This window comes from Macaca fascicularis, chromosome 1 (genome assembly GCF_037993035.2).
Source record: "Macaca fascicularis isolate 582-1 chromosome 1, T2T-MFA8v1.1".
Classification (NCBI taxonomy): Eukaryota; Metazoa; Chordata; class Mammalia; order Primates; family Cercopithecidae; genus Macaca; species Macaca fascicularis.
This window is the reverse complement of record NC_088375.1, coordinates 203323764-203339514: the sequence shown is the minus strand read 5'-3', so window position 1 is coordinate 203339514 and position 15751 is coordinate 203323764. Positions and strand designations below refer to the sequence as shown.

General features: G+C 56.1%; 1 protein-coding gene across 11 annotated transcripts in view; it reads right to left on the bottom strand.

Moving 5' to 3' along the window:
- The window catches only part of COL16A1 (collagen type XVI alpha 1 chain), a 51447-nt gene extending 40362 nt beyond the window's left edge, over positions 1 to 11085 (bottom strand). For 4 of the 11 annotated variants that reach the window (XM_045375997.3, XM_045376003.3, XM_045376011.3 and 1 more), the window contains exons 1-13: positions 10901 to 11085; positions 9169 to 9275; positions 7103 to 7177; positions 6875 to 6992; positions 5583 to 5706; positions 5007 to 5273; positions 4324 to 4404; positions 4067 to 4192; positions 3193 to 3246; positions 2869 to 2895; positions 2294 to 2329; positions 1228 to 1254; positions 180 to 266 (exon numbers count right to left, since the gene is read on the bottom strand). In XM_045375997.3, the coding sequence (XP_045231932.2) occupies positions 180 to 266; positions 1228 to 1254; positions 2294 to 2329; positions 2869 to 2895; positions 3193 to 3246; positions 4067 to 4192; positions 4324 to 4404; positions 5007 to 5273; positions 5583 to 5706; positions 6875 to 6992; positions 7103 to 7177; positions 9169 to 9241 (1095 nt within the window). In that variant the 5' untranslated portion in view covers positions 9242 to 9275; positions 10901 to 11085. Of the gene's footprint in view, positions 1 to 179; positions 267 to 1227; positions 1255 to 2210; positions 2330 to 2868; positions 2896 to 3192; positions 3247 to 4066; positions 4193 to 4323; positions 4405 to 5006; positions 5274 to 5582; positions 5707 to 6874; positions 6993 to 7102; positions 7178 to 9168; positions 9276 to 10900 lie in introns of all 11 variants that reach the window. The other 7 variants (XM_015439239.4, XM_015439249.4, XM_074012807.1 and 4 more) reach the window with 6 other exon arrangements.
- Between the last annotated feature and the right edge of the window lie 4666 nt (positions 11086 to 15751).

The following is a 15751-nucleotide window of genomic DNA, read 5'->3' as shown; positions in this document are numbered from 1 at the left end:
TAGAAAAGAGGGGCTTCCACACCTGAACCCCTAGAAAGACCCTGGCCCTCACCCCACTCCCCTGATCTGGGCCAGGCTGCAGGCTTTCTGCTGGGATGATGAGATGATGGCTCACATCCCACCTCACCCCAGGGCACAGCTGGCAAAGGTCCTGCCACGGGCAGGGCTGAGACACTTACCCGTGCTCCCTTCTCTCCCTTGGAGCCTGGTGGACCAGGCAGGCCCCGCTCACCTTTCCCTCCCTGAGAGTGAAACCAGAATGGAAGCTAGGACCAGAGGGGGCACATGGGAGCCTCGAGGAAGCTCTCCCCACCCCTGTCCCCCTCCACCCATCCCCCACACATGGGTACAAAAATACGCACACATGTGAGCAGTGTCCTGCCCCGTCCCTCCCCCCACCACACACAAGCATGTGGATTCCACACCCATTCATCCACATGCTCTCCTACCCCAAGAGACTATATATGGCAAATCTACAGTCTCAAGGGGGGTATCCCATCCCCCACACCCATACCCAAGCACATCAGCTCACACACAGCACAGCTGGAGGCGTATGGACACACACACGCACGGTGGCAGAAACCCACGCTGGCTGAGTGTCAGGCTGCCGGACTTCAAACCCTGTACTTGCTAGCATGTCACTCAGAGCAGGTCATGTCACCTTTCCGAGCCTCAGTTTCTTCATCAATAAAACGGTATTGACCAGCACATACAAGCCTAATTCACAGTTGCATAGCTTCCCTCCCCGTCACTCACAAGCTCTGTGGCCTCGTTAGGCCCACAGGTACACGGGTTCAACTCCAGCCTTTGTGTGCCATACATATGCAAACATGTGTCCCAAAGATGCATGTAGCCACACCCATACACAATCATTCTAACACATCTAGTCAGACATATGTGGGCACAGCTGGGCCTCAGTTTCCCCTGAAGTAAAATGATAGCACCCACGCTGCAGGCTGAGTATTGAGAGGGTTCAGAAGGGTAACAAATGTGCACAGCTCTGGCCCAGGGCCTGGTGCACAGAAGGGTCTCAGAAAAGGGCAGCTCTTAGCATCTTTGTACACACACAACTCCCTGCTTTCTCTACCACGCATACACCTAATCACCCTACACACATACAGGCTTAGGTGGCCCTGATATAAACACACAGCCACAGGGTCACATGCTGTGGGAATGGCTGGGGTTGCCAAAGAGGACAGGAATGTCCTGTTCTCCATTAGGACTCACCTTGGGGCCAGAGGGAGCAAGTGTCACCTGAAGGGACAGAGGAGAGGGCATCACACTTCCAGTAGAGAGAGAAAACCAGGGGCCCAGAGAAGTCAAGCAATTTAGACAGGGTCACACAGCATGATAGCAGGACCAGCAGCCTGTATCCCAGTCCCTGCTCTGCCTCCCAGGCAAACTAGCGAGCGGACTCCATTTCCTCAGCCTGTAACATTTGCAGAGAGTCTAACCTACCTCCTCTAACCTGCCTGGCTTTGGTTAGCTCTGCCTCCCAATTGCTGGGATAACATGGCTGCTTGGTTTCCATGGTAACCCCTGCACATCTGGGGACCATCAGCCTTACCAGATTTGGTGGGGGACTGGATTGAAAGAGGGGGTGGGGAGCAGAGGAGGTACTCCTGATATCCCTCAAAGTCAGGGGGCCTTGGAGCTGAGGGGAGCCAGGGTTGTGCCCTTGGTGGACCAATGTGGGAGGTCAACTCAGAATGTTAGACCACAGAAAAATGGTGACTCTTGCTGCCTATTGAAGAGGCACAGTTGGGTGCCAGGTGGCCTCACACTGAGCCCCTCTCTTTGCCCTTCTGGACCCCCAGAGGAAGGCTGGACCAGGGCCAGCTAGAAAGGGATAGCAGGCCCCGAACCAATGCTGTGGGAGCCCTTGCCGCGTGCTGAGCCAGCTCTTCCCCTTCTCTAGGCCTCTAGGAGAACGCAGGAAGCCTCCACCAGAGCAGGGGGAGACCTTGTGGGGAGTGCAAAGCTGGAATCAGCAACCAAGGCCCTGGTCCTGCCAGCCACCACCCCAGTCCTGCCGGCCACCACCCCCTGCCCAGGCCCTGAACCCGAACACACTGCAGATGACAAGGCAGGTCACCGGCTTTCTTCTACACAGCCCTGGCTTGGTGGGGATGGCAGTGGGGGTCAAGTCCGGCTCTGGGAGATAGGCAGGGAGTGAGAATGAAAGTGTACAAAGACCCCCTTGTCCTCACCCAGGAGGCTGCCAAGCCAGCTCTAGGCAACGTCCACTCCCGGCTCTTGCCCGCTCCACCCTGCACACCCTCCATTCACTCACATTGCTGTCCTGGGCACCATGGACACAGGGTGGACACTGAAAGGGAAAAGCAGGCCAAGAGGTCAATTCTGAGCCCCTGGAGTGAGCCCTCCCCACCTCCATCACCATCAGGCCCACAGAACATCACACATGTCTTGAGTGGAATCTGAGGGGACCCTGAAAATACGAATCCTATAAAACAAGCCTCACCCCTCATTTCCCACCCACCCAGCCCCACAGTCGTTTTTCAGAAGGGGAAACTGAGGCCCAGAGAGGAATAGCAATACACTCTAGGTCACACAGCATGCTGGGGCAGAGTATGGCCCAGAATCCAAGGGCACCGTGACTGAAGGCTGGGCTCTCCCCATGATGCCTGTGGCCCTTTGCTGCCAACTCAGCAGGAGTGTCCTCCAGGGCTACCTACCCCCCAACCCAAGGAGAGGCAGTGGGCAGACAGGGCCCAGCATCAGGCCCCCAAGGAATGCCAGGAGCTGTGTAGTCAGCCAGCACCCCTATGCTGAGGCTCCGTGCCCAAAGCCTGGTCCAAAGGGTTCACGCTGGCACCTCCCCTGCTGCCAGTCCCTTGGGAGGCTTACCTCATCGGCTGCTGTCTCCCGATGGACCTGAGGGAAGGGTGGGGGGCGTGGGAATGGGCAGGGAGCTCAGGAGGCCGAGCACTGTTTCCAACACCCCTACCCCCAAACCAACAGGAGTGGGCACTCTAGAGAGTGCCAGGCACTGCATCTGTCTCACCCCCATCCGTCCTTCTTGATCAGAGCTGGCACCTACATGTCCTAAGCTCTGTCCAGGAGGTGGGAAAGGCGGGAGGAGAGTGGGAGTGGAGCACCTTATCCCTGGGGTTTACAGGGGCACAGAGGGCAGACTGATGGCATGTGGGGTCCTCCACACCCCACCTCTACCTTTGCTCCCCTTTCTGCCTTCTGGTTGATTCTTCCCGTTAGCTGGGCATCCACCTGGGCAGACAGAGCGAAGAGAAATCCTTGAGGAGGGGGAAGTTCTGGGGCCCATGCTGGAAAGGGGTACCCAGGCAGGGGGCATGGACCCCAGGTATGCCCTCAGCCTGGCATCTGGCACCTCCTGGGGCATCGAGGGCCCGCTCAGGCCCCTGCGGCTGCCCCAACAGGTCCCCTTCCTTCTCCCCCACCCACCCATGTGATGTCAGAGCAAACAGGACCATGCATCAATGGCATCCTGTGTTCCTGCAGCCCAAGGCTGGGCAGGATGCCCAGGCGGGCAGGGAGACTGCCAGCCAGGGGGTGGGGCTAAGGGAGGAACCAGGTTTCCGTGCCACCTCTAAAGAACCTGAGAGTGGGCAGGGCAGCTGGCCACGGTGCTGGGTGTAAAACCAGTCTGGCACTGGCTGGCCCTGGGCCCAGGAGATTGAGCCATCCCTGTGGGGAAGCAGTATGACCTGACCTCTGATCCCAGGTACCTCTGTCCTGGAGAAACTGCCTTTGAGGGACAAGCTTAGTCCTGCCCTCATCAGAAGAGTCTGGATGGCATCCATGAGGGTCTAGGCAGTGCCAGAGGTAGATGGTACCACTCTCAACACCCATAGGTAGGTGGGCACAGGGCCACCCAGTGGTGGCCAGTGGGCTGTCTCTGCCTCCTTGAATCATTTAGGGGTGGTGTACAAATAGGGAGGGCTTCCAGTGCCCCTCCTGCCATGGGCCCATGGCCAACTGACCCTGGTGGCAGACGTCAGTCAGCTCAGGGGAGGGGTATCTCACGTATACCTGCCTGTGCTGGCATCTTCCTGTCCTGCCCACCCACCTGGCTGTTTTGAGGTTCCTCCAGGCAGAAACAGCGGGTGTAGACCTTGCCTTCAGACTGTGGATTGATCTCAATGAGCTCATTGCTCTGGGTATCCCGGCGGGCCTTGGAGGTCTCTGGGGGGCACTGTTCAGTGGAAGAGCAGGGCTAGGGTCAGTACAGGAGCAAACTCCTCCTAAGACCTCCAGGCATCACCTTCCAGACCCTCATCTCCAGCACAGTGTGTCCCTGGGCAGTCCAAGGGCCGGGCCACTCACCCCTGCCGGTAAAATCTCACAGCAGCCCTCCTCCAGCACGAGCTCCGGGTCACAGTAGATGTGCACCTGCTGAAGGTCAAACTGCAGGGGACACGTACATCAATTTCACTTCATTTTATCAAATAGCTCTGTGTCCTGGCCCCCCAGGAGGCACAGAGATGTCTCCGCCCCAGGATGTGACCTCAGGGTGTTTCCAGGCTGGCCTGGGAGACATCAAAAATAGAGCTGTCACCAAAGGCAGAACAAAACTGTGCGCACAGGAGCGAGGGAGAGGAGGCCCAGAGGAACAAAAGAGGAGGAGGTTCCATTCATGCTGGGCTTTGAAGGGCTGGTAGCTACTCAGCAGATGAGTATGCAAGGAAAGGCATTCCAGGTGGAGGTAACAGTGTAGGCAAAGGCACAGCAGTGTGAAAGTACTCGGTGAGCTGGTTGGCTAGGATGGAATTGATCAGAGCAGAGCTGCATGGAGAGAGGTAAAGGAAGACAATGCTGCAGACACTTATAAGGACCAGATCATGAAGGACCTTGAATGCCGGGTGAATATGTTTACGCTGCATTTGGAGGGCAACAGGAAAGCAGGGGAAGATTCTAAGCAGAAGGACTTGCTCCAATACAGATTCCAGGAAGCTCACTCAGGTTCCCAGAAGGCAGGAACAGAGGTCAGGGCCTGACCTAGCACTTACCGAGACAGGCTTGCCCTGCTCAGCGTCCAAGCCTAGAAATACATGGCCCACAGGCCTCAGGGGTCGCCGGGGCCCCAGAGGCTGGGAGGAGGCTGAGCTGCAGTCCACGTGCACAGAGGCCACACGTCCAGCCACACTCAGCATCAGCTTGTGCCAACGCAGGTCGAAGAGCTGGGGCACTGGGAAGATGCAGGACACAAAGTCGCCATCCTGGCCCTGGGCCCTGAGCTCCAGGCTCCGCTCTTGGTTGTTGACTTCCAGGGAAATCTGGGTAGAATTTGGAAGGGGAAAGGACAGAGATTCAGAGCTCCAGAGTCAGCACAGGCACATTCAGGGACCTCGAGTTCATTTCACAGGAGGGGAAACTGAGGCCCAGGAAGTGAAGAAAGCTGGCTGGGGTCAAGGAGCTATACATCCTGAAAGAATGAGGCAGGTATTGTTGGGCTGGGGGCAGGCTTGAGGGTAGGCACAGGATGAAGCAGGGAGATCCCAGAAATCACAAGCCGGGATGAAAGCTGGGCTGGCCTGGTACTACCCAATGCCCTAAGAAGCAATCAGGGCACGGGGGAAGTTCACCTGTGGATACCCATCTGCATCGGTCACTTGAAACAGATACCACGTCTTCTGGTGGGTGTGTTTCTTCAGCAGTAGTGTCAGCACCAGGGCAAACTCCTCCGGGAGGCCCCGAGGGAATACTCGTCTGGAGATGGAGCAGGGAGGGTGCCCCGAGGCTCCAGTGAGGACCCAACTGCTGCCCACCGTGGGCCCTCAGGACTGCTGAGCCTACCCAAGACATCCACAGGCACACACCTTCCATCATATATATTCATTCACTCTCCACACCTTTACTGAGTGCCTTCCGTGAGCTAGGTGTGGGTCTGGCTGCTGGGAATAACAGTGGTGAAGGCCGGGCACGGTGGCTCACACCTGTAATCCCAGCACTGTGGGAGGCCGAGGCGGGCGGATCACTTGAGGCCAAGAGTTGGAGACCAGCCTGGGCAACATGGTGAAACCCCATCTCTACTAAAAATACAAAAATTAGGCAGGTGTAGTGGCAGGCTCCTGTAATCCCAGTTACTTGGGAGGCTGAGGCAGGAGAATCGCTTGAACCCAGGAGGTGGAGGTTATGGTGAGCCAAGATCATGCCACTGCACTCCAGCCTGGGCAACAGAGCAAGACTTGGTCTCAAAAAAAAACACACAGTTGTGAAAATACAGAGGCAGTGCTTGCCTTCATGGAGCCTTCAAGTCTGATGGGGGCAGGGAAGCCATGAGCAAAGAACCCCCAGAATGACTATTTCGCTATTGCATTGCAATTTGAATAAGTACTTCCAATGAACCCAGAATACTCTGGGTGAATAACTGAGCCTAGGGTGGAAGGAGAGATGCTGAAAAAAAGATGGAAAGGGTTCAGCATGACTAGAGCAGCAAGAGATAAAAAAGAGCCTTTTGAGAGCTGAGGTTGAAGAGGCAAGCAGGGGCCAGACCACCCAGGGGCTTGTGGGAGTTTGGACTTCACACACATGGTGCACACACTCACATGCATGTGCGCGCGCACACACACACACACGCACATGACTCTTGCCAGGTTCCCGCCCACATCCTGTGTTCTCACAGTGCCCATAGGATGCAGACATGTTCCCACCCACTGCTGGCCAGAGACAAGGGAAAGACAGAAGGTAGGTCTGCCAGGTACCGCCTCTCAGCACACCCCGCAAGCCCAGGGGTGGAGACCAGGTTGACTCCTGGCAGGGGGTGGGATGAAATGACCCACAGAGAGGCCCCTGGGTTTAAGCCCCACATCCAGAGTTGCTGAGGAGTGTGGCTGAGGTCAGTGTTGATTCTCAGTGGTCGCATGGATGCCTTTACCGCGTAGGCTGGGTCACGGAGGCCGCCCCCAGGCGCAGGATGAGAGGCCCCTTGGGGTTGCGGATCTTCTTGATGGCAGACATCTTCATGAGGCTGAGTCGACGGATGAGGTTGAAGCCTTTGGGGGAGACATCAGGTGAAGAGCTCAGCTGAGCAGGCGGAGCGGGGTACAGATCACTCCCAGAGGAAGGTCGTGGGGACGGCGGGATGAGATGGATGGGCGCTCACCAGTCACATTGGCTGGCAGGCTACTACTGTGTTCCAATTTGAGTCCTTCCTGCTGTGAAGGTGGGCAATGTGCACCTGGAAGAGAAGGGGCAGGGGGGCATTAGGTGCGCTCAGGCCAAGGTTGCTGCATGGCTGGACGCTTGGGGAACCTGGGAGGGAGCAAGTTTATAGTCCTCACTCTGGACCATCAGCTAGATCCTGCCTTCACCACCTGCCTTCTGACCCTGGCTCCCCAGGGAGCCTGGAGGCCCAGCAACCCAGCAAACGGTTGGGAAGACTGAGGCCCAGAGACTGAGGCCCAGGCCAAGCTCACTAAGTGAGCCAACAACAGAGCAGGCCCAGAACTCCAGGAACCCAAATCTCCCAACACTCCCAAGTCAGGAGCTAGGCCGGCAAGGGAGAGAATACACGAAACTCTAGGTGGCTCTCGAGCACAGATGGAGTGGGGGGCTGTGTGTTTATACATGTGCCCCTCCATGACGCACACCCAGGTAGGGGACAGAGGAGCTCTTCAGGGGTAAGGAAACGTCAGAATCATGCACACTGTGTGTTATGTGCAATTATATGTACATGTCTGTACCTGTGGGAGTTGTAGGTGCCCATGCCACAAGGGATGACACGTGCAGCTGGCACATGTGCTCTCAGCAATGGGAACTTCCTACGTCCAAATCAGACAAGCAGGCCAGACACAAGTATGAGCCAACAGAATGAATATTTACCTGAATAACCACCTTGTGAAACAGTGAGAAGAGACTGAGGGTCTGAGGGCACCACAAGCTTAAGGGTACCACCAGGGCCTTGGAGCTCCAGGAAGGGCATATTAATGGGTAAGGGCTCCCAGAGAAGGAGATAGTGTAATTCAGGTTTCCAAAGCCCTGAAAGAACAGGTGGGCAGCCATGGGCCTCCATCTCCCTGGGGTTGACTGAGCAGAAGTGTTGGGGGAGGTGCTACAACAGGAAAGAGGCCAGAATCAAAAAGGCCTTCTCATCAATGCAGAGGGATAGGTGGGAGAAGACAGTGCAGACAGCTCCTAGAAGCTGGCCTTGCACTCCCTGGCTAGACTGGCTGGAAGAAGAAATCCTGGGGCCCAGGGGCCCGGTCCCAGTGACCCCACCGGACTCTCCCTCCCCCAGGTCTGGTCAGAAAGACCATCACTGTCTTCAGCATCACAGCAGCAATGGGTGACTCACCCCTTGGCAATGGGCCCAGATTCCTACAGATGTTGAAATTCTCTGTCCCATCCCCCCAAGGGACCCAGTGAGGGAGAGGGAGCAAAGCTCACGCACACACAAGCAGAAGCACATGTGTGCACATACAAGGGGCAGGCAGCCGCACTCACCCGGGTCCACAATCCCTTTCACCTCAGCTTCTTGGTTTTTTTGCTTATCCTAGCTGGATTTGGGTCCTAGGAGTTCTGTTCTTGCTTGGCTAGGCAGCTGAGCTACTGAGCCCAGAGGGCACCCAGCAAGGCCAGGCAAGTTGCCCGGTCAACTTCCCCTGGCTTTGGGCCCTGGAAAGCTGCACCCTCTGTCTCATCCAGAGTCTGGGCCTCGGGGCGGGCCTTTTATTAGAAATTCGGGGCCAGCCGTGGAGGAGAAGAAGCACGTGAGCTAAAGGGATGGAGTCTCCACCATGAAAAGGATCAGCGGGACTTGGGGTTCTCTGGGGAGGCGGCGTCCTTGTGCAGGGAGAGTTCACCGCCTGTTCCTCCCCACCCCACTGGTCCTACCAGCAATGTGTCCACAGGATTGGCTTACGTATTGGGGTGGGGGATTGTCCTGTTACACACAGAGACACAGGAATACATACGAATGCACAGAGCCAGTCTGAGAGACAAACAGAGAGATGCTCAGAGACTTAAACATATGAAGACACACGTGCACACACTCTCCAGCTCACCGCACGTAGGCTCGAAGGCGCCAACACCTCAGACCACCCTGAGCCCAGACTCTGCTATAATTGCCCACATGACCACACATACATGGTCACATATGTGCAAGGACCCCAGCACCCCAGGAAACCAGTTGCAGGCCTGTGATACTCTGACTTTCCTGTGTCATCTCACCTGTATTTGCCCCATGGCTGAAGGTAGCCCAAAGACCGAGCAGCCACAGGCCAGGAGCCCAGGATACCCACATCCTGGTCCAAAGAGGTCGGCTACAGCCACAGCACCTGAAAACCACAGACACCGGGAAGGCGGATTTCTGAGTTCACACAGCACAACTCCACACGTGGGCAAGTCGTGGCCCGCCCGTGGGGCCCAGGCACTGGTATTGGGGTGGCAGGAGGTCTGGCCAGGCAACGGTCTCTCTCAGAGGCCCAACCACAGGCCCTGGGCTAGGATTTGAGCAGAGGTGATATTCAAAATATTTAACCACCGGTATGGCATGGATACCAGCTTTCAGGCAATGCAGAAACTGCCTACTGCACTGAAATAGTGTCCAGGCAGCATCCGGCTGCGCCAGTGGACACTTGCTGGATTGAGAAGAGGTCTAGAAGGTCTTAAAAGGCCAGAGAAGTTGGAATAGTGATGGGGGCTTAAAGCAGAGGCTATTTATCAAGACACATGGAAGTATTTCAATAGTCTAACACCTTGTGCACTGTCCTGGTATTTATACCAGCCTGATACTTTACTAGTTGCACCTAGCTCAGGCCAGGAAGCCCTGCCAGGCACCCACAGGGTCAGGGGCTGGTGACTGGGCTGAGATTGTGGGCCACAGGCTTCCACAGGGCTGTGAGGGGGCCAAGGAAGCTTTCCCCATGGGGACAATGGGCAGGAGAGCAGGTCTCTAGGGCTCAGGACCTCATTGCCAACCTCCTCCTGCCCACTCCCCGCCCCACCCACTGATGGATGCTTGTCTTTTAGTTTTATTAAACCCTGATGGATCGGCCCAGATAAATCAATGCAGGCTCAGCAAGCGGCCAGCAGAGCCATACATCATCTGGCCTCCCCCAGGACAGGCAGCTCACGTGCACAAACACAGAGCCATGCATGTGTCAGCGCAGCACACGCAGATGCACAGGTACACGTACATAAGGACACACATATGTGGTACCAGTGTGCATACAAAGCTATCTGCCCACAGGCATGCTCACAGAAACATATGCTCGCTGATATACCCAGACACACCAGCTTGCACATACCCACATGCGCACAGCCAGCCTATGACCACCCCTCCTGTAGGTCTCCCTGTTGGAAAGTTCTAATGCAAGTCTGACTGCATTCCTTCCAACTCTAATGGAATCCAATTTTCCTTCCCTCAATCATGGATAGGAAATGAAAACAGAAAGGGCCCCTTACCCCAATATATTTGGGATAGGACTCCAGCCCCCTTCTCCCTGGGACAGAACTGTGCCCCCAACCTATTCATCCCCCATCCTAGTGATATACACATCCCAGCTCTCAAACCCTATCCTGGCCTTCCTCCTGCCAGCCAATAGAAGAGCTGCCAGTTGTGGCGCCACGTGGGTGCATGTGGAGGCGTGAGGATGGATGTGATCCTGTCCCCTTCTGGCTCCTAGTCTCTGGTCGCCACTCCTCAGGCTCCAGCCAGAGTAGAGGGCTACAAGGACAGAGCCAGAGAAGCTTCCAAGGAGATGGCTCACCCCAATACAGAGGCGTAGATTTGGGCACAGGGACAGTCAGAACCAGGATGGAGTTTAGAGCTCATCTCGCTCTAGAGAAGATGACCAAGGCCCAGAGAGGGAATACCACTTTCCCCAGGTCACACAGCAAGTCTGGCAGAAAGGGCCTCTCAGCCCAGAGCCCTGAGGCCACCCACTGTATCCCCACTTACCGGTGGCCGGGGATCCCCCCACCTCGCTGAGCAGTGCAGGCAGCAGCCGGAGGAAGCAGAGGCTGGGTTCCTCAGGCCCGCTGGGGGTTCTCCATCTCTCCCTGACAGTCACAGGTCCCCAGCTTCCTGACACTCTCTGGAGCTCTCCCGGCTGTCTGCGGCCCGGCGCACGCCTGCCGGGGACTGCCGGCCACTCCGGGTGGGGGAAGATGGGCGGTTCCAGGGGGCTGGGGACCTGCCAGGGACACTAATGGAACACAGCTGGACTGGCCCGCCAGGGAGGAGGAGGAGGAGGGCCGAGAGGGGGCTCCAGCAGCAGCAGAGGCGGCTGGACTGCGGGGTGCACAGCCCCGCCCCGGGTCTGGCCGAGCTCCCAGGCCCGCCCCTCCTGCCTCACCGCCAGGTGAGTGAGCCTCGAGCTAGGCGGGACCCTGCGTGTCCAGAGCTGCCCTGGAAGGGGGTTCCTGCGGGCCCTTTAAGAGCCAGGCCTGGAGTTTGAAGTGCCCCCCTTTCCATGTCCCTGGCTGGGCCCCCAGAAGGCTGTGGGGCGGGGGGTGCGGGGGAGGGACAGGGGTGGAGTGAGAAGGGTAGAGACCCTCCTCCCAAGTGCGTGGCACCCATGATGTGGCTGCCACCCAAGCCTTGGTGGTCAGCTTTTTCCAGTTCCTCTGCCTAACATTCCCAGTCAGTCAGTCCCTAAGTCTGTCTGTACTGGGAGGAGGGGGGAATCCCCTCCCCCCCAGCCCCCCCCCCCCGCCCCCCGTGCTAAATTAACCCCTTCTGCTCTGGCCTGACTCCCAGAGAAGCGAGACTGAGGGAGTCCCCTTATTCCTCCTTACTCCATGAGGTTGGAAGGGCTCAAATCCCTGGCCCCTACTCTGGCTTTGCAGTTCCAAATGTGCTATGTAACCATACTCCTTTTTCTCATCTGGAAGATGGGATCGTGAGAGTATGTGCCTCATAGACCTTTGCTGTAAGCAGGAAATGGGCCAAAGGCTGTAAGCGTTTAGCACATGGTCTGGCACATAAGAGGAGCTCAGTAAATATTTGCTGCTATTATCGTTATTACTGTGATCCCTGGCAGGGGACGGGACTGAATTTCAAGCCTTTATACCAGAACTGTGGAGGGGCCTGCTTTATATTCACGGTCCAAGGACGCAAGAGGAATTGAGCTGGGCTGAAAGATTGGAGCTCTGAGGCGGAAGGAGCTGGTAATGTTTCCAGTTCTGTCCAGAGGCAGGGCCGTTGACCAAGGTGAATCCCCCACCAAGGGTCTCCTCCCCCTGTAGACCAAAAGCAAATTTACTGGCACCAAGGCTGAGGATCCACAGAGTAGGTTCAAGAGGCCATGAGATGCTGGGCTGAAGAGGGAGAAACTAAGCGTCCCCAATTAAAGGGGGCCCTGTGGAAGCAAGGCACCCAGCCCTGTGGCCCCAGCTAACGCTAACGCAGGGGGAGGTTGTGGGGGTCAGGCCTGGGATTTCCCGTCTCCAGACCCAGAGGCGCTGAGTCAGCGGAAACCCCAACCAGGCCACAGAGGCGCCCCACTGTGGTCCCAGTGAGGAGCTGGCCCAGATGTGGCGGTGGCAGTGGTGGGGCCTGGGAAGTGCTGAGCTCAGCAGGCGGGAAGCGGAGGGGGTGGGGCCTTCTGAGCACTCTGGCTTGAGGGGTGGGTGGGCACAAGCCCCGCCTGCCCTGCCAGAGGGTGCTGCCCCAGCAGTGGGCACTCGGGAGAGGTGGGAAACACACATAGGTCAGGCTCTGTGCTGAGAACTTCACATATGCTAACTCTTTCGATCTTTGCAACAACACCTTAAGGCAGAATTCCACTTTTATTCCCAAATCTGCAGCACAGGAAAAACACAACTTGCCCAGGATCCCACAGCTAGTCAGTGGTGGAGCAGGACTCATGTCCAGCCAGCCTAGACTCAGCACGTGCTCTTAACCACCGTGCCATCCCGACAGCTCCCACCCGCGCCCCAGACAGGGCAGGTGACTGGGCTGGGGATGGAGGAACCTGAGAAGGGAGAGCCAGATGCCTTCCCACAGCACCCCAAGGGTGCTCACAGGAACAGCCAAGCCTGGGACACACCTGACGCCTAGAAACACTATCATAGACACAGTCTAGGAATGTGCCCGTGCCCCTTCCTCCCTTCCACACATGCGTGCGCACATCCAGAAACACGCAGTCAGGTAAAGTTCTAGCACAGCACTTGGGTATGCAGACTCCATATGCGTGTATAGGCACTCATGTTCACACAGACACACCCTGGTCCTAGAAACAGTTACACACAGATGTGTAGACACACAGGATACGCCTCCACATAAAAGATACACAGAGACACATGTAAGAGCCCAGATTACCCCACAGAAATATATCCCTGGACATATCCAAACACAGGTGCATAATTCTCAGAATGCGTGCAAACAGCACTGCATATACTTGAATGTGCACAGACAGACACATGCATGTACACACAGACATGTGTGCATGCAAACATACATGTGCCCACAGGCATAATTACTCAAATATGCAAGCAGAGAAGCCTGCAGACCTGCAGCACATACATGTGTGCACACAGACATAGATGGCCACACAGACTTGGCTCCCAGAGAAACACCAGCTGGGACATGCACACAATGACACATGTACACATATACATACATGCAGCTATGCTGACACTTTTACACGCATTCAGTGCCAGAAAGCCCTGCACGCCAGCAATCTGGGTATCCCATGGGGCTGGGCTCAGTGCCCTCACCTCAGATGGCATCACCACGAGGTAATCAATGCTGCTAATCACCACCAGCTGCCCTGGAGCCTGCGTGCTGCTGCTGGGTGGGGCTACCAAGGCCTTCTGGTAGTATGCCCAGATGCTGGCAGTGCCCAAGGGCCCTCTGCCCCCCACTGGGGAATCCCCGTATGGCAGGGGTAGCCCCTGAGGCTGGGACAGGGCGAAGAGCCAACCCAGGGCCTGGTCCCAGGACAGGCCCAGGAGCCCCCATGCGTTCAGGCAGAGATGGTATAAAGGTCTGAGGCTTGAACAGTGGACCAGAACCCCCACATGTACATGTGCACACCTGGGCCCTGGCATATGCGCATATGGGCTCACACGCAGACACATCACACATGATTGATTACTCTTCCACAGATATGCCCTTCCTGACTTCCTCATCCCTTTAAATGCCACCATAATTCATTCTGTTGCTCAGGTGAAAACTGTAAACCTTGGCTCCTTCCTTTTCCCCACCACCCCCATCCAATCCTGTCAATTCTACCCCGCAAATACAGCCCACATCCATCTACTCCTCCCCACCTCCACAGCTGCAACCCTCACCCAGGCCACGATCATCTTCTGCTGGGCTGTTTGTTGCAAGAGCTCCCAACTGATCTGCCTGCTGCCATGGGGCCCCACCACCCACTTACTTCCCATCCGTCAGCCAGTAAGACTTTTCTTTCTTTCTTTTTTTTTTTTTGAGACAGAGTTTTGCTCTTGTCGCCCAGGCTGGAGTGCAATGGCACAATCTCGGCTCACTGCAACCTCTGCCTGCCTGGTTCAAGCAGTTCTCCTGTCAGCCTCCCAAGTAGCTGGGATTACAGGCCCCCGCCACGACGTCTGGCTAATTTTTGTATTTTTAGTAGAGACAGGGTTTCACCATGTTGGCCAGGCTGGTCCCGAACTCCTGACCTCAGGTAATCCACCCGCCTTGGCCTCCCAAAGAGCTGGGATTATAGACATGAACCACCGCACCCGGCCAGGAAGACCTTTTCAAACCCATATCCGTTGGCTTCACTCTGTTTTATCAGTCTTCTTAGAATAAAGCCCCAAATCTTTCCCTTGGCCTTGCCAAGTCCTTCATGATCTCGCCTCTGCCTTCCTGTCCAGCCACCTCACCCCAAAAGCTATAGCCACCCACTCACTTCCTTTCTCATTCCTGAATTCACTAAGTTCACTTTCCCCTCAGCCCTTGTGCACCAACTCTTCTCTCTGCCGGCAAGGATTTGCCCCTTGTCTTTGCCAGGGTGGCTTTTTGATATCCAGGTCTCACCTCCTAAGTCAACTCCTCAGAGTGGCCTTCCCTGATCACCAGATATGAGGAGCCCCTAGTTGCTCCCCATCACATGATCCCGGTTTGGGGTTCGTTTGCTTGGTTGGTTTGGTTTGGTTTTTTTGAGACAGGGACTCATTCTGTCGCCCAGGCTGGAGTGCAGTGGTGTGATCACAGCTCACTGCAGCCTTGAACTCCTGGGTTCAAGTGATCCTCCCTCCTCAGCCTCCTGAGTAGCTAGGACTACAGGCTGGCACCACCACTCCTGGCTATTTTAAAAATATTTTTGTAGAGGCAGGGTCTTGCTATGTTGCCTAGGCTGGTCTTGAATTCCTGGCCTCAAGTGATCCTTCTGCCTCCATCTCCCAAAGTGCTGGGATTACAGGCGTGAGTCACTACGCCCAGCCTGACCCTGTTTTAAATCTCTACATAGCTCTGGTATTTGTTTGTTTGTTGTCTTTCTCCGATAATAAGCATGAAAGCTCCATGAGTGTCCCTGTCCACCATTAATACCGTCCTTCAGCTGAGCCTGGCACCCTGCAGGCACCCACTATTGAATGAGTGGCTAAATGCATGCAAGCAGCGTCCAAGCGCACAGACACAGCCATGCACTGCAGGAGGTATGGCATAAGCACACATGATTATGCACCTGCATCCTCATATGCAGACACACAGGTGCAGCTTCGGGGTCACAGAGGAGAGACTGAGACCAGAGGACCAGGACTCTCTCTGGCTGCTTTGGTTTCTCGGAGTGTGTCTCTCATTGTCTCTATCCTCTGTCTGTGTGAAATTGCTGTGGCT